This window comes from Xiphophorus maculatus, chromosome 7 (assembly GCF_002775205.1).
Source record: "Xiphophorus maculatus strain JP 163 A chromosome 7, X_maculatus-5.0-male, whole genome shotgun sequence".
NCBI lineage: Eukaryota > Metazoa > Chordata > Actinopteri > Cyprinodontiformes > Poeciliidae > Xiphophorus > Xiphophorus maculatus.
Window position 1 is genome coordinate 20697280 of NC_036449.1, and position 19015 is coordinate 20716294.

General features: G+C 37.9%; 1 protein-coding gene across 1 annotated transcript in view; it reads right to left on the bottom strand.

The window, feature by feature from the left end:
* LOC102232284 (microtubule-associated protein 2) overlaps window positions 1-19015 on the bottom strand; it is an 83462-nt gene that overhangs the window by 19106 nt on the left and 45341 nt on the right. The window contains exons 4-9 of the mRNA XM_023336624.1: window positions 17287-17552; window positions 11289-11378; window positions 9742-9816; window positions 6030-6245; window positions 3462-3758; window positions 1-2366 (exon numbers count right to left, since the gene is read on the bottom strand). Coding sequence (XP_023192392.1) covers window positions 1-2366; window positions 3462-3758; window positions 6030-6245; window positions 9742-9816; window positions 11289-11378; window positions 17287-17497 — 3255 coding nt within the window. The 5' untranslated portion in view covers window positions 17498-17552. The remainder of the gene's footprint in view (window positions 2367-3461; window positions 3759-6029; window positions 6246-9741; window positions 9817-11288; window positions 11379-17286; window positions 17553-19015) is intronic.

Below are 19015 nucleotides of genomic sequence, written 5' to 3' on the forward strand. Positions count from 1 at the left end.
TTCTTTCCTCTCCCTTTCTTCTTTCTCCTTCTCTCTCTGTTCTATTTCTTTCCTCTCCCTTTCTTCTTTCTCCTTCCTCTCTCTCTCTTCTTTTTCCTTCTTCTCCAGTTCTTCTTTATCTTTTATCTCCCTTTCTTCTTTATCTTTCCTCTCTTTCTCCTCCCTCTCTTCTCTTTCTTTCTTCTCTTTCTCCTCCATTTCTTTCATCTCCCTCTCCTCTCTCTCTTTATGTTCTTTCTCCAGTCTTTCTGTCAGCTCTTTTTCATGCCTTTCTGTCTCTTCCTTCAGTATCCTTTCTGCCTCTTCTTTCTCCCTTCTCTCTTGCTCCTCTCTTTCTTTGAATTCTGCTTCCTCCTTCATTCTTCTTTCTTCCTCATCTTTCTTTATTCGCTCAGCTGCTTCCCTTTCTTGGTCTTCCTTCATTTTCCTCTCTTGTTCAGCCCTTTCATCTTTGTTTATTCCTGACACAGGCGAAGCTGCTCTTTTGGGTGAACCGTACAATTCTCTTTGTTTAAGTTTGGAGGGTGAGAGTACTGGGGAAAGCAGTTTGTCATCATCAATGTTGCTCTCTACAGATGAAGTAGGTGATGTTTTCACAGGCCTGGCAATGCGGTCCTTGGCCATGCCAGTCAGCTGGTAAACATCCTCAGCATCCACCTCTTCATAGGCCTCTTGGTGCACCAGCTTCACTTTCTCCCGGAGCTCCTGGAGTTCCCGCTCCTCCTCAAGACTTAGAGGCCTGTCCTCCATCTCCAGCTTGCGGATCTGCCTCTCATAGTCGGCGATCTCGGTTTCTGATACTGAACCTTCGCCACTGGCTTGGCGTTCGGTCTCACTCATTGACCTCTCTCCTTCCTCTAGAGTCACAGTGACAGTTGGTGTCACAAAGGGCTCACTGAGCTGACCAAAAGGTGTCTCACTTACAGATTTTGCTGGATGATCATTTGAATCATATTTGCTGCTTTCTTCAAGTGAATCATTTCTTTTCCCTTGGCTTTGGTCATCCCTCTCATAAACATTGGCGCCTCCAGATGACAAAATCTTGTCTTCCAAGGATGTATCTCTTACTGCTAATTTTCTTGCCTGTTCAGCAACTTTCTCCTCCAAAACAGAAGGGGTAAAAACGTGTCCACAGGTGTTCGTAGGGCTGAGGACATCTGCAGGGGATGGCATAGGCCCTGAATATTCACTGAACACACAATACCCCATCTCTTCCAGTTGACTATCACTTTTTCTTACACCAGGACTCAGCTCCCCTGAGGTCATACTAGCGAGAGGATCATCAGTAAAGGTAGGTACATCATCTTTGAGTGACTTCTTCTGGATTATTTCAGGGTCTGTGTTTTCTGAAGCCAGCCTGGACCGGGTACCAGCAAGGTCTAGCATCTCCGGTAAGTCCTGTGTCATCACTGATCCATTTTTGTAAGAGCCTTTATTTGGCTCAGGTGATTCAGGAGATTCAGGTTCTGAACTGACCTTTAATGGTGGTTCAGCAGTTCTTGGAGGGGAAGAGGAATCAGACGTGACAGAAGCAGCAGTCTCCAGGATAAGAGGAGGAAATGATGGAGGCTTATCTACACAGGGTGTAGAAACTGGAAGGTAGTCAGCTGATTCGTCAAGACTTCCACTTGTATATGACATGATGTCTGTGGCCAGTGGGGTGAAGTTTCTTTGCCTGCCTTGTCCACTCTGATCTGTTGTTCCAATGGTGATGTTGAGTGAGTAACTCCTCTGCTCTAAGGCAAGCTTGCCGGGTGAAAGCCTGCATTCATTACTTCTATCAGGAATTGCAAACATGTCGGTATCTCCAGGTGGAGCCTTTTGTATTCCAGGATTATCCTTAGCTTCTGCCAGTGTGCTGTAGCTGATTTCTTGGGACGTGGAATCATCTTTATTTGTTTTTTCACCAGATCGACTCAGTTCATAATACCCCTCGCCCTTACATTCTGTACCTTCCTCAGCCTCCACAGTTGAGGTTTCAAAGTATGCCGACATGCCTGATTTGTCTCTGGCCTCGCTAGTTGTGTCTCCTGCCTGAACTTTAACTCCCATCGAAGAGAAGTCAGAAGGAGCAGTGATGCTGCTGAACTCCACCACCTCCACTGATGGCTGTTTTTCTGACACTGTGATTGGCTCCCCATACGTGGGCTGAAGTGTGAGAGATCTGACTGGTTCTTTGGCTTGGATTTGAACATCTGGAGGCACAAAAGATGGCATATCCATGGTCGGGCTCTCCGGTACAACTCGTTCACCAGCAAAGAAACCTTGCATCTGAGGCTCAAAAAACTCCTCAGGGCGCTTTTCTGATCCAATGCTGTCAGGGCTCATCGACTCACTGTCCTGCTTGTCTGCATCCATCTTCAAAGCTGTAAAGATATCTGTAAGTTGACTGTTTCTATCACAAAAGAAAAATTTTGCTTTAGCATGCTATGAACAAGGATTGTTTATAAGCCGGTCACTGGGAAAGCTTGCACACAACCAGGCAAAGCTCTCCTTTGGAAACTTACAGCACAAATACAGCCATCACTGAAGAGGTACGGCAAGATTAAGGGCCCACCATGTCACAGATGGATGAAAGACATGAGATGGAGTGTGACGGAGTCGGCGTGAGGCAACTGTAATGCTGATTTATGGGAAAACAGTTATAAGTGATGGGAGGAGTACCCATGCATCAAAACCAACTGTAAGGGATACAGCATTTCTGTCATTCGTTGAAAATCATTGCTACACTTTAAGTTAAAAGTTATAAATCATAAATTTGTTAGAGTATCTCATGGAACTATGATAACTTTATGTAATTTTTTCATCTGAGAAACAAGCATCCCAAGAATGACAGAGAAATGCTACATGTGAGGAAAAAAGCAAATTAATATATTTTTGCTTTTTTAATGATGATATAATTGCAAATATACATATGGTTCAACAAACACCTGTATCACACTGAGCAAGACACACCAAACACAGCTCCCTTATAAACTCTCTGTACTGAGACTGGTGATTAAAAATGCAATGCATGTCCTATCTACTGCGATTCATGGTAACATTAAATGTGCAGCACTGGCATACCAGCACCAAGCCATTATGTCTGAACATAATGAGAGACTAGTAAGCTTATAAGCTGGGGAAATTAAAAAGAAAAAGCATGGTTATGTTTAGCGTCACTTCACATCATTATACCAACACGAAATGGCCGGCCCCAAAAACTACATCAAGTAAATAAAATAAAAAAATAACATAAGCAAAGACACCACACAAAAAAACAGGTTAATTTGAACAATGTGACTCTTTTCACCAACAAGCCTGTGTTGCCTTGCAGCCGCAGCAGAGCGCAGAGGATTACTTGCCATTCCAGTAGAATAATAATGCTTATGTTATTTGCTTCCTTTCTGGCACATCTTGCATTGTAATAGAGTGGCAAATGCAATAACATGCAGGCAGGGAGAGCAGAGGGCAGGACACACCTGTCTCATGGCTTTCCTCACCCTCTGCATCCTCTTCCTCCTCCTCCTCTCTGTCCACAGAGCTTTCTGTGGCAGCACTAGCTGCCTCAGACTGCCCCAGGTCTACAACCTGTGCCTCGTCTAAGGCCTCTGTCTGATCTAAGAGTTCAGCTTTGGGGCTGTCCAGCTCGGGCTCTTCCCCACTCCACTGCTGCTCATCAAGAGCTGCTTCAGACATTGCTGCCTCTGCACTCTCCTCCTCCTCCTCCTCTTCCTCCTCTTCCTCGTATTCAGCTGTAAGAGCCTCCATGGTCTCTTCTTCTCAAAAACAGGGTGAAAGGGGGGACACAATAAGACTACAGGCAACACAGACTTGGGTTATGTAAGAACATAACTTATGAGGGGATACTTTCAGCTCTGTAAAAAGGTGACCCAAACAGTTAGCTTTTTCACACAAAACATGGAGTTTTAATTTAGAGGGATCTTGAGTGAGTGTTTAAAATAATTAACTATTTTATCACATACTTTGTGACTTGTATTTACATAAAAAGCCACTCTCTGAAGGAAACTAAAAATGCCACAATCCAATTTATAAATAAGCCCAGATATTTTTACATGTAATAAACAAAGTAAATTACATATTTCAATATGTCAATTTATGTAAGATACTGTGAAATAATCAAGCTACCAACTCCTTCAAAAATCTAACAGTTTTGTTGTTTATGCTTTGCAGTCCATCGTGAAACAAGTGAAAACTGTCACTGTTTCCATTTAAATAAATTGCCATCTAATTGGTCAATCTGCACAGCAAATTAGGGTCAGGTTAATTTTTATTAATGGATCTTCCTCGTACAATAAACATTTTGGCATGAATGAATAATTATGTATTAATTTATCTTAAAAGTGGATTGTGTCACTTTAATATTGTCATTGATTCATTTTGGTGGGTTTTGACCACTTTTTTAGGTTAAAAGGGATTCCCTATTCATTTGAGATGAACATATACAGGGGGCTGATAACATCTATAAAAAGATATTTGCCCTGTGAATTTTTGGAATTGCACTATTTATAAATAGCTAGAAAATAATAAGGCTTCTTTACTTTTACTTTAGTCAGCTCCAGGATCTATGACTGAATCTTTGCGGTAGAAAGTCCACCTCCAACACCTCTCCCAAAAATGAACTTTTTTTAAAACACCTTTGAAAACCTAGTTTTATTTACTGGATTTTAAACTTGAAAATTTTATTCATTTTTGAAACGTAGAAAATATACAGTTGCCATTGTTGCTGGTACAGTTAGTGACGGTAATGCACTAATTACCAACGAAACTTGTGAAAAACAGTTTGAGATGGGACCATTGTTATCTCACTTTTTTTTTCTTTCCACCACTTCTCACACCTATAGAGCCACTTAAGTGAAGCAGAAGCTTTTTTTGAGCTACTATTCCATTGTGAAGGCCCATGTAGTCCTCCTTTCATCTGTCATCAGATTTAATAACTGAATATCCAATGAGGATCTCAGTGTAGACATGAAAGAATTATTCTGAGGTTCATTATTTAACTAGCAATTTTAAAGAAATACAACAGGAGATAATTTGCAGCAGTTTATGTGGTGTGCTTATGTTTATTTATAGGCACTGTAAACTAACATGATAAAAAATTGACTGCTAAACTACTAAAACCTTGCAATATTTCCTTTTTAAGTAAGCTGGTAAGTAAGTTAAAAAACAAACTCCAAAGTGCTTTACAATACAATCAGTCATTCACTCATTCATTCACACAGAGGCAGGTTGAGGCTTCGTATGTATATGAATGGGTAAATGACTGATTGTAATAAATTCTATATATTGCTAACATTTAAAAGTGCCATTTAGACTACATGTAATTTAGATTGTATACTACCACTCATCTTTAAGTTGTTGTGGGGAAAGATTCAAATTCTAAGCCAGATGCAATAACAGTCACAGATTTTAAACTACGTCTGAAGTGCATGTGAGCTGAAAGTCTTCCTTGTTGCCACACTGTAAGTGTTAAGTCTTTGTGATATGGATGTATGCATAGTACACCACAGTGAAAGAAATGCACAGTCTTGTGCATTTCCCAGCACAAGACTGGGAAATGCTTGGCGGGGAGGGGTGTGTGCATAGAGGATATGCACAGTTTCTCAGACTGTTATGGGAGCAATGGAGCTTAAGTCATGTCCTGAGAGTCAGCTTTGTGGGCAACAATGTTACTGATGAAAATGCTCACTGAGTGACTCACAAAAACACATTGTCGTACTTTATACACATCACTGCTATGTACTAGAGTTAACGGCGGGGCAACCACAGCTAGCAACTGTTTCGGTTAAAATGAATGACAAGAAAAAGTATGACTGGTAAATAAAAATGTCAGATTTTGAGTGGATACACATCACAAAGGACACACAAACATCACACCAAGACAGACGAAGAGACAAACTGAAGAACGGAGAGACGGAAGGACAAAAAGAGGGTAGGAATGAAGGAAGAAGGTAATATCACATAAGGAAAACAACAAAGGAGCGAGGAGATGAGGGGAGAATGGCAAAGAGGAACCATGCGTGGTTCACCTTCAATCTGTCTAAAGGCCACGGCGTGCCCTGTGGGGCGAGCGCCCGAGTGCGTCCACTCTGGGCTGAACAATGGGTGATCATAGTACTCCTCGTCGGAGTGGTAGGGGTCGTCCTCAGGCACGGAAACTGAGATGGAGGGGGCGAGGAACTTGCACCTCTCCCGAGAATTTTGGAAGCGGCGGAGAGGGCCCGCCTCCTCCTCATCCCCTACATCTACGAACAAGACAGACACAAGGAGAAGAACTGCAGGGAAATTTGGACACAGACTGAAAGAGAGACAGTAAAAAGAAGGAAAAGATAAAAGAAGAAAATGAAGAAACACACAAAGAATGACCATCTTAAAGGGGTTTTAATAAATGACTTAATAGTTGTATTTTAAAGTCCACATGGTTTTGCTTACTGTAAATACTTTTCTGCACCACTTGCAGCACAGGCAAGCACCAAAACCTTTATAAATGTCCTCCTATTTTTATTGTAGTTATTTAGTTGGGAAAAATCTCATGAGAAGACAAAAAGCAGGTGCCACATATTGGCAGCCGAGTGGCATGGGGTGTTTCCAATTCACAATAATAATTTTATTTAATGATTATTTGGCGGTGATGCCATAAAAGTCTTTTCTATCTTACTATTCCAACTATAGATGCAGAACTTTAGCTTGAATGGTGTGCTGTAGTAAGCTGAAACACAGACTGAATTTACGGCAACGCATCAACTGGGTCTGGCATTAAATGAAAGATGAATATTCAAAATATCTTGTGAAGTCTACTGATAGGTTTATGTGATGCTCGTGGCCTCTATCTCTTCAAAAGTCCAGGCAATTTTGTTCAAATATAAAGCATCATGAAGTCTTTAAAAACCGAATACCAGTTGGACTCTACCTGAAAACTGAAAATGTGTTGTCAATGGGTCTCATAATGTGATATTGATTCAAAGCACATTGTCAAAAGTTGTAGAAGGGCAAGGATTGTGCTATTAGCAAAAGAGTGCCAAACAATGTCCTTTTCCACAGACTAAAACACTAAGCAGGTGATGGGCCAAAAGTTGTTCAAATGGAAAATAGGTTCTTCACCAAATATGATTTTGTAGCAAAACCTAATTATTAAATTAGTCTTTAATTTATTTATATCTATAATAGAAGATAAAGAAATTCATAAGGCTGAGTAATAGGTCATGCTAAATTGTTTAACTGTGGACATTTAATTTTTTTTAATAGATGGTTTAGCCTGTTCTTGTTTTAAGATGGACATTTTTTTGCAGACAAAAAAGCTTCCGAATCAAACAAAAATGAAGATATTTAGAAGAAGAAACAAAATACAAAACGTTTAGTAGAAGAAAAGAATGTAAGAAAAAGCTTGGTAGAGAAGAACAGACACATAACACACACAGAAACAAGTGGACAAGCAACTCAAATGAATCAAAGCTTTGGGGGCCAGCCTTTATCTAGCTAAGAATATCAATTAAGGCAACATTTGATGGAGACATCTGCTCCTTTCTAATATTATAGAACACAAATAGAAGACAGTCAACATTAACAGCAACGGAGATTTTTGTATTCAGTGAAGGACATATAACCAGAAAAATGGCCTTTAGTCTAAACTGCAAAATGAACACAACACCTTTTCAAATATCTAAACCTTGATATTTTTCAGACCAGTCAAAAACACAGAGTCACCAACAGGTGACTCTAAATAAATTAGGGTGGCAGCAAAATGTAAATTTATTTTCAGTATTTTAATTTAAAAATGAAACATTATAATCTGTTTAGATAATCATGGATAATGATACATTAAAATTTTGTTTCTCAGATAATTGGATAATATAATATCGTACCAATAAATAGAATTTTTTTAAAAAAGAAATATTTTCTTATTGTTTCCTCAGCTATGGGGAGGACTTGACAGTTGACCAGCAAATAATCACTGACACCTTCCGCAATGGAGGTAAGCCACAAAATATCCTCGCTAAAGAAGCTGGTTATTTAAAAAGTGTTGTAGCCATTAGAAAGTTGAGTTGATGGAAACAGTGTTCTAGAAAAAAGTATGCATGCAATTGGGACAACTGTACAGTGCAGGAAAGGCCATTCAAGAGTTTGTACTGTAGGTGATTCACAATGTGGGCAGCAGCTGGAGTCAGCCCTTCAAGAGCAACCACACACAGTTATGTGAACCATCATAGTTCTTATGTAATCAGATTCTGAACAAGACAAGGGGAGAAGCATTTTAACTCATTCAGAATATCCATGTCTCTGATTGTAGAGCAAGAGTGGAGGGGGACTGAATCAGACTTCCTTTGAAATCTAATGAGGTTTCTACTGTCAGTGATGATTTTTGAGAGCCATGTCATCTTCTGGTCCTTTGTGTTTCCTTTAGTCTAGAGTCAGCACAACAGTATATTTTACCACTTTGTGCTCCCTGCTTATCAGGAGAAGGAGGGTCTATTGTATTAGTGTGCCTGACTGGCCATCAAACTTGCCTGACCTAAACCCCAAACCCCATAGAGACGTTTTGGAGAATTGTAAAGAGCAAGATGAGAGACAAGTACAAAGATCCTGTTAAAGCTTCCTGGGCACATTAGGTGTCAGAAAATGATCGCATCCATGCCATGACTCACTGAAGCAGTAATTTAAGAGGAGCTCCTACACAGTATGGAATGCATATACTATGCAATAACCAGACAGACCTCTTAAAAGGTCTTCTGTGTTAAAAATAATTTGTTCTCAACTCTTATTTAATATTATTTTCTGACAATCAGAATAAAATGTAACTTTTTTATTTTACTATCTCATTAAATTCTAATTTATTGAGATGCACCTGTGTAATGTTCTGGTTTTGAATCATTTATCAGCAGTCTTTCAAGTTTTAGGCGCACTTTTTACTGTCACAAAAATTAAGCATACTCTTACTTGTCTATGTGTTAAAGTGGAAAGAAAACAGCTAATAATACTTCATTTATTGTAGTTACTTTTTCGACAACAGTTTTCCTTATATTCCAACAGAAGAAGGTAACTACAACTTTAAAACTATACAATTTAATTGCACTGATTTAATTTTTTGACATTTTTATACCATCAGTTCAGTTATACCTTTAGATACTAAGATTTATATTGGATCTTTATGATGACTAGAGAGCTAATCTCTGACTTATAAACTACATCCACACACACAAAAAAATAAGTCAGACAAAAGACAATGAGCAGAAAACCCAATGGCCAAAGACATGCAAGACATAAATTAATCAAAGGAACAACTAACAGGAAGTTGAAGGGTTACCTAATATGGTTGATTTTAGTGTGTGGGAAGGCTGACATATGGAGCTTAAAAAATGGGTTTTGTATGAAGAGGATCATATAAAAAGACTATACCTGTACCAACACAGTCTACAAGCAGATGGAAGTTTCTTTCACTCTGGATGGACGATGGCAAAAATGAAGGTTTTCAGGATGACTATGTTCCAGGCATAGGATGGTGGAGAGGTGGTAAGATATTACAGGAAATGTATGACAGGAGAAAGAAGAACATGATGTCGCTTTTCGCAGCTCGTATTTGGCTTACTTAACACGCATCATAGCGTTGTTTGTCCCACTGGAGACTGGGAGAAACTCTTGTGCAAGGGGTAGCGCATATACACAACCTCAACAGGTATAATCAACGGAAAGAAGGAGACCACACTCTAGTTTAATAGAAGTATGCACTCTTTATTCTTGGCCTACCTTGCTCCAAGGGACCAAAGTGTTCAGCTGCAGGCGAAGGGGGAGGGGAGGGAGGCAAGTTTGTGGTATCTTCAACTGTAAAGAGGCATTTTGAGAAGATGAGTCAAGCATATAGCTACATAAATCCAATGAAGACGATACATTGAAAGAATAAGCTCATTTATATAAATGTAGGACATACAGACGTATGGTGCTTAAAATTGATGATTGTTTACTCTGTACATGCATATTCTCCTAATAATGTTTAAGATTCCAAGGTGGCATGAACAATGCTTTGCAAAAGTGTATATATATCCAGAACCTTTGTCCAATTTTAACAAAATGCATACACACATTTCATAGAAAGGGAAGGAAAAAATTTAAAGAATTGGTACGAAAGCCTTAAATATTTTTATGAGATTATTAGTAAACAAGTGGCATCATGAACCAAAAACACACCAAACAGGTCAAGGATAAAGTGATGGAAACATTTAAACCAGGTTTAGGTTTCTAAAACAATATCCTAAACACACAGTTTACTCATCTCAAAACATCATATATACCTATCCTCCAACGTATTACTAAGAGAGGTAGCCAGAAATGTATGGTAACTCTGGAGGAGCTGCAGAGATTCACAGCTCAGATGGGATACCTTGTTAACAGGAGAGCTATTAGATCTGAACTCTACGAAGTTGTTCCTCATGGAAGAGTAGGAAGTAGAAAAGCACTATGAAAAGAAATTCATAAAAAAAATTGAGCCATGTAGGGGACAGAGCAGTCATGTGAAAAGTGCTCTGGTCAGATGAAACCAAAATGAACCTTTTTTCTAATACATGTAAAGTGTTATGTGTGGTTAAAAAATAGCATTGCATATCAACCTGATGCTGTTTTTTAACAGGGAGTTGAGAAAAGATGGATGGAGTTAAACTCAGGGCAATGCTGAAAGAAAACCTATAAATATTTATGAACAGAGATTCAAAAGAGCTTGAGATCAAAGCATAATCATAAGTCAGAAATGGGCCAAAGTCCAGCCCCAAATTAAATCCAACTCAGTAGACATTATCTTGCAAAACAGAAAAAAATTCTCAGAAAAAAAAAACAGGAAAAAATCTTGCCATTGTAAAAGTGGTTTTACAATCCACCGAGTCCAGGTTTCCAAAAACAAAAGCATGCTACAGCTTTTGAGATTTAATTTACAAACAGCTTGTAAACTGTGTATCACTTTCTTTCTACTTCACTACTCTTTTTCAGTCTATTGCATCAAATCCCAGTAAATGTATTAAAAGTTTGTATTTGTAATGAGAAAAAATTAGGATTATGTAATGCTCTGCAAAGAACTGACAAAGATTCTACTATAACATATTGTAGATGAACCTTTGAACTTCAGGTGTGAAAACTGCTGAGTCAAAGCTGCCTCAGTAGGTCTTTGAATCCCTGGATAGTTGCCGGCAGTGTGTCCTAACCCTTACTGAATGCTCAACATAGACTCCAGTTCTGTACACAAGATTTTTTTTCCTTCTTCCTACTTCCTTGTAGCACTTATGCCAGTATTGGGATCTGCATCTCACCTGACGGCAGCCGCTGAGTCTCCTGTTCTCCCTTTAGCACCGCCACTGCCTCTGCCGTCACTTCCTGCACAATCCGTGCCGAAACTTGCTCTGAAAGTAGACAATCACACAAACCCATAATGTAATTAAAATGTAAAAAAATATATATATAGCCATATATATAATGTATATAGCCCATATTCAAGCAAATATATATTTGTTGAAATGAGGGTATCTGTCTTACAAGTGCCTCTGAAGGTTATAAAAATGAAGATGTGCATGACAAGCCGACATGGAAATCACATGATCCATTCTGACATGTTAACTTTAAGAGCTAACAGTCAAAATGGCGACAAGTAACAGTTGGTAACCTCTTTTTTATTCTGAGTTTTGGTGCCTGTATGGATTTCATGAATTCAGCTCACTGACTCTTTTTTTAGCCTCATACATCAAGAATTCAGCATGGAGAGTGGTTAAATCTCTTCAGTAGCTATACTTTTTCATTATACAAGCAATTTGAACATCAGAATTTTTTTTGACTAATGTAGTTTCAGAAAGAAGGGCAATAATGTACGCAACATTTCTTAACTCCTTCTTTAGGAAAGTGTGAAATAAACTGAGGCAGCTTACAACAAAGTCAAACCGCCTTTGGATTTATGTTTATAAATGCCTTTGTGCATGTTTAAAAAAAATCATGCACAGAGCCTTGATTTGGAGTGGTTATAGGATGGAATGTTTGATGTGATGGCTTTAAAATGCTGCTGTTTCAGAATCTTTTTCTATTCAGCATCACCCACACACCACACAATCTGGCAGCCATACACACTCCCACTATCACACACACTTCTTCCGGGAGCATTTAATGTTGCCCACTCACCAACTCAAAGCAGTCAGCTTCTCATTATCATTAGCAACAAAAAATACATTTTCAGTGTTTCCAGAGAAAAATCCTTTCTTCTATTAATAGACAAATTGTTCTCAAGTCAAGCCCACTCTGATTTCACTTGGTTTAAAAAAATCTCCTGAAAAAGCAGATTTGTGTGAACTTTTTTTCTTTCTTTAATATTTGTTTCTTTGTCTATTTTTATAAACTTGAATTTACGGTTTATGATCAGCAGTTCCCCCGATTGTTTAAACTAAACCATTGTAATGCACACCAAATGATGTAGAGGTTTACCAGGTAAAATGTTATTTGAAAAAGGGAAGGTGTGGTGGGGGGAATCAGTGTAACTGTTAAAACACACAAATAACTCATATAGGTTAAAGAACCTATATGAGCTGCACTGAAGTATAAGACACATTTACTTAGAAACTGTAAAAAGTGAGGGGAACCTTGTCCACGTTGATTTGGCCCAGTGACACATTGTGAGTTACCTGCATTTTAGCAAACTCTCTGAGTTTATCAACCCATAGGCCTAGAAAAAAAAGTCATGCCTCACTATAGGTTGCAGGACCAGGCAAACCATGAAAACAGTGTGACTGGAAAATACAGTAGTGCTCCACACTCTACAACAAACTGAAGACTTGCACACTATGACCACTGCTTTTCAGTTTCCATTCTCTGAAGAATGATATAAAATAGTCTCAAAGTACAGCCAGCAGTCATCTCTTGTATAAAAATGCAAAAGTTATCTATGTTGATTTAGCTCGAGTGGTTTGATAATAATTGAAGACTTGATAACATAAGCGGCCAATGGAGACAAGAGATGCAAATTTATGAAGTTGTCTAGAAAAGCAAGTCCTAATTTCCTGCCTCAGCAGTTCCAGAAGTTATGTCAAAACAGCCGATTGTATATCACAGGGTTTGGCCAGGCGATGTTTTTTGAAAGGACTCTCAAAATCAACTTTTTTAACTCATGGATCACATTATGTCAGTGAACAAACCCAGCAATGTATAAACACAATGTATTTACATTTACTTCTGGGGAACTGAACAACTTAAAGCTCTTTGGAAGCTCTGAGTCAGCAATCACCACACAAAACATAATATTATTAAGGAATTCTTTAATAATATTGTTAATATTCCTGTGTTATAGCTACTAAATCCACATTCAAGGTCTGCAAGAGAGAGAACATGAGAGATCTCAAATTTGATAGCAGCTGGCAGCAGCAAATTTGATAGCAGCAGGCAGCCAACATGTATAAGCCTACTGGTTACTATAGCAACAGACCAGAGTCACCGTCTCAGGTCAATCTGATGTCAGAGGCAAGACACATGTCACAGGATGTATAATGCTTACGAGTATCCAGCTACCACTGCTAGAACATATAGAACATTTTAAATCAGTTGTTATTTTGTATGTTGAATAGCTTTTCTAAAAATACATAAATACTTAATACTAATTTAGTTTTTGGGGCTTTTTCGGTTATTTTCGGCAGGTATTTTGTTTGTAATTTGCATAATCACGCAAAACATTGAAACATGAATTTTGTTTCAAGTGCTAATACTTTCAAAACCGCTTCACAACATTGACAACATTGATGACATTGACCTGCGATGGACAAGGTACATCTCCAGTGTTAAATGTCCATCAACATAAATGTCCTCAATTATTCTCTAACAAACAATCTACACTGGCTGCATGTGTGTGGTGCGAGAAATGAAAGGAAATTAAAAATACTTTACAGAGATAAACATATTTTGTTGTGTGATTGAAATGATGGAGAATCTTAATCATCACAGATTGAATTACCAATATCAATTGAAATCAATTCAATTGTTTGATTGTGCTTTGTGCCTATGAGATGGACTACTTTGATACAACTTTTTCATATATAACTGGTGAAAAAAATGGAAATTTTATCTCTTGTACAGTATGTAGTTAGATCAGAGTTTGGGAGGAAGAATTGAGGTAGGTTTGGTGGAAACAGACAGGTGTGTACCATCCATGACACAATCTATTGCAATGACTGAAAAATTAACCAATGAAATAAACGTTTCCATACTTTCGTGCCATAACCAATCACTGACTTCCATGCCATTACCAAACTCTGGTACTCATACTAATGATTGATGGCAAGGTGACACCTGATTAATTTGAGAAAAAAATAAATTCTCCCTCTAGTCAGGCTGCTGTTGGTACAAAGTATGTTGGTAAAGACAAAAAGTGACCAAGTGAATACTCAATCCATTATGTTTTTTCATGTTATATATGTTTTTCTATTTTTGCTACTCCTTGTACAGCCACAAAATATTGTTTAATATTGTTGTTATAGTTACTAAAAATGGGTTAGACTATGTGGCGTGTCTCATCACACAGTTGCAAAGACAAGTGTGTTGGAATTAAGATTCATGATTACAGTGTGACTGTCTGTCTAAAAGTATTATCATGCAATATACCACTATGAATAAATTTATATCTAAAGAAATTAGTGAACCTTAATTGTTTCACATGGTAAACTTACCTAATCATAAAATATGAACACATGAAAGGTAACTAGCAATAAAAAGTTGAATAACTATTATCCAAGAACCTTTAAATTATTTAACAGACTTCAGCATTTACTGATCAGGACCATTTAAGGTGAAGTTGATTAGTTTCCCTTCAAATCTCTACAAATTATATTACATTGTTACTGCAAAAGACATTCTGGATTACATTTCCTTCCTAATTTTATTATTACCTTCTAAAAGTTTGAGCTCGTTTCTGTTTACTTAGGTATACAGTCCAAAGTGAACAAACAGATCATTTATTTTGCAAGTAAGATATCAATGGATTTTTTTTTTTTTTTGAGAAACATTAAGATTGTGCTTACATCAGCTAAATCACATACACATCAGTCAAAGATTCTTCATACTCCCAAATTCATGCACCCCAAACTCTCTCTAGCTGTTCTTCTTTCTCATTAACTAACTCTGTTCCCTCCTCCTTCTTTTCTCCTTTTTTTTTCCTGGCCACTCATAACATGGCTGACTGACTTTTTCAACTTTCTTTCAAAGGAAAGTCAAGAGGACAATTTTGTGCTTCACTGGTTCTCACGGTGACTGAGGAGCTTTTCAGGGGGAGAGAGGGCCTAGTGAGAACCAACATCAACCCTTCTGTCACCCGCCCTGCCCCACTTAGCCCTCACTCTGCCCTGCTCTGAGGAGATGCTAATGAAATGCGACAAGATGCAAAGCAGACAAACAGCTTCACATGCCGCTGCTGAAGTGGTGTGTAAATGTTACTCATATAAAGTTGATATACAACTTAAAACTATTATTACAGATAATATGTGAAAGATGTTTTGAAACTGAAATTATTTGTAAGCAGTCATCAGTCATTTACAACACCTTGCAAAGATGGTGTTGTGGCTGTAACATTTTCTCGTATTATAGCTACAAACTTAAATATACTTTACAAAACAATCAAAATCTGCAAAGATATTGGTATCTACATAAATTAACAGGTAGGGGATGAAAGTAGTATTCACAGATGCAACCAAGAATCCCATATGAACTCTGCAGGTTGTAGTTCAAGTTGGAGAAGATTAAGATTAATCTTAATCTTTTAGCTGTGCAGTAGACAAATCTGGCCTTCATGAAGCAGTTGCATTTTGAATAAAGATACATTAGTAAATCAAAATCAAAAATCAAATAAAATTTTATTTGTATAGCACATTTCAGCAGCAAGGCATTTCAAAGTGCTTTACATCATATCAAACAGAAACACAATGCAACATAGAATCAGCAATCAAAACATGACATTAAGTCAGGTTCCATCATTAAATTTGTAATTGTTTACGTTTCAACTGCAATCCTAAACAGGTGGGTTTTTAGTTGAGATTTAAAGGAAATCAGTGTTTCAGCTGTTTTACAGTTTTCTGAAAGTTTGTTCCAAATTTGTGGTGCATAGATGCTGAATGCTGCTTCTCCTCGTTTGGTTCTGGTTCTGGGGATGCAGAGCAGACCAGAACCGGAAGACCTGAGAGGTCTGGAAGGTCATTACAACAACAGTAACGGTAGTAACGGTTACTCTCTGAACCACTGTAATCATCATTAAGAGCTGGTATCTGTAAAAACCCCAATAATGGAGACAAGAGATGTAAAATTAGCTCCATCAGCACATACTAAATTCCTTTGTCTGTGGCAAACTGGCTTTAAAAAGAACAAAGGTTTTGAGAAAATGGTAGGGGAATTGTTGCCATAGTTACACTACTGGCACCACTGGTTGCCAGTCTGGTCTTCTGGCTGTGAGTGAAGACAGGGTTTGGCCAGAACAGAGAAATACTTTATGTGTTAATTGCAGCATTGTTAATAACAGTATGTATCCTAGTGAGTGCAGCAAACCCACTCACTGCAGATACAATCCAAATCATCAGCTCAATCACATTGAAAAGGTTGCATACTGTATGTAGCACAACACACAGCTTTGTAAAGAGTGAGTACACTTTCAATTCAGCTTATTCACTTCAGTTTAAAACTACTTTATCAATCCCAATGGGGAAATTAGGTTAAGTCAAAATCAAAAAATAATAATAGTGCTCCCTTATTTAAACACACATATAAAACTTCAGCAAAAATGAAATGCATACAAAGTCAAAAAAACATACATAATATACATAACATACATAAAAACATAGCTAATATACTGTATATCCACAGATTTTAAAATGACCAAAGCATAGCAGCCACTTAGCCAAAACATGACATCATAAGAGGATTCTTAGCATATTATTGCACCAAATCAATAATATTTGAAATAATTGAATAATTATTTCAATTATTTCAAAATAATTCAAATAAAAACTAAAACCAGACTGGCACATTAACAAATGTTAATCTACCCAGCAGTAATTCTTGCTGCTTGAAGCAAACTGTCATGAATCAAAACAGTGTTTCTGACCTGATTGTTTTGTGCTGTAACCAAGGACTTTTTCAAGCATGGGATTGATGAACACTGCTGGCCTAATGCTCAAGTATTTTACCTCATACACTTTTGCAGTGTAAAATATTTCCATAGTTTACACTTTGTGCTCAAAAAAAGGAAATGAAGTTCGAGAGATAAATGTAAATACAGGAAATCTGAGGGCATTTTACCTGCAGTGATAGCGGGAGCTCCAGCTAGTTCGCCATTAAATCCATTCTCCCTTGCAGTGTAAGGAGCGGTGGTCATGTGGGCCCCTCCAGGCTGGCAGGTCCGGTAGGCTGATGAAGAGTAGCTGTTTGCTCCATGGGTGCCGCCAGGTTCTTGCCCCCCTGATGGGTCCCACTGGGGGGCGCTGTCTTCTGGTTGTCGACTGTCTGCCATGCTGTTGCTAAATAGCAGCTGGCAAGACCGGGCAAGGGGTTGGGAATCTCAATTTCTGGGTTAGAGACAAAAGGAGATTCAGGAGTGAGGTAAGAACTGCAATATTAGTGATGTTACATAAAGGAGAATGAACAGTCTCCGGCTCTAGGACGCACTGCATCAGTCACATTCACAAATCTCTTTTTGTCAGTCATAATCCCGGCCCCATCACCAACGCTTCGCTGTCAACACTTATCTAACTATGGATGTGTGCTTGTGAATTTGTTTGTAGGTGGTGAGTCGTTGGGTTTGGCTGTTGGCTGGCAGATGACAACCTCTGTAAAAAACAATATTGATTTCCATGTGCGCTGTGTAATGACTCATGCAGTTAGTGGGTCAGGTGGAATAAACAACTGGTAAAAATGAACAGACGAGACACTGAGTTCTAGGCAATCAAAAAGGGCTGATGTAAGGGAGACTTTGATCAGTCGAGCAGTGGGCTCCAGGACTCAATATTCTACAAATTTATTATCAGTTTTTCATCAGATAATGGACATTTTATCATTCAACATTTATCATTTCAACATTATTAGCATCTAGTCAGATGTTAATGTTTTTTATATTTTCTTTGTTTTATTTTACATTATGAAACATGTTGCTGTAGCTGGTTTCCTATTCTGCCAGGTGGTAAACAGCTGTTTCCATCTACCATCTGGACAAACCTACATCAGTTTAAAACTAGCTTAAAATATATAAGGACTGGAGTTAAATACAATCCTTTAAATCACAGTAAGACAAAGTCCCAAAAAACAGAAATGTAAACAAAATGTTCTTTAACATAAGGCTTGACAAAAGCTCAAGTTTTGATGTGGAAAAGACACTATCTCAAAATAGAATTAATATAAAAACACTTTTCTTTTCAGAAATTGTTTTTTTTTTTGTCTTTTAAATAATAAAATATCAAATTAAGACAAGAAATTCTGACAATTTTTTGCCCTTATTTTTTTCCTTACTTAATCAGACTTGGCTAAAATCCGATTCATATAAACGCTGATAATGTAAAATATCAGCAACTTTAGCTTGCAGTAAATCAAACTTTATACCTTATGTGTACACAGAAACCATCTCATTGCTGATCAAAATTGATCAACAACCAGGGAGAGAAGCTGAATGCAGAAAACACTGATGAGTCTGCGTAATCAAAGACAAAATAAAGGAATGATTTACAGGACTGCCACGTAGCAAGCAATAAATAAAGATGAGGTTCTCAACTTGTCTTTATCACATGTGAGAATGATAAAAGTTAAAAAACAGATGTTGATTTTTTTTTTTCTTATTTATCTATTTTTTTACTGTTGTCCTAGTTTTTAATGAGGCAGTTCCAGTCTCAGGCGACACAAGAAGCACATTCAATTTACCGCAGTCTAGCAGTAAAAGGGCTGAAGCAGAGATAAACAAAGGGCGCAGTGGTGGGTTTTACAGGAAGATAAGTGGCTGGTGGTACCTGAGCTGTGCGTAAGCGTTTGTGTTGAGGTAATT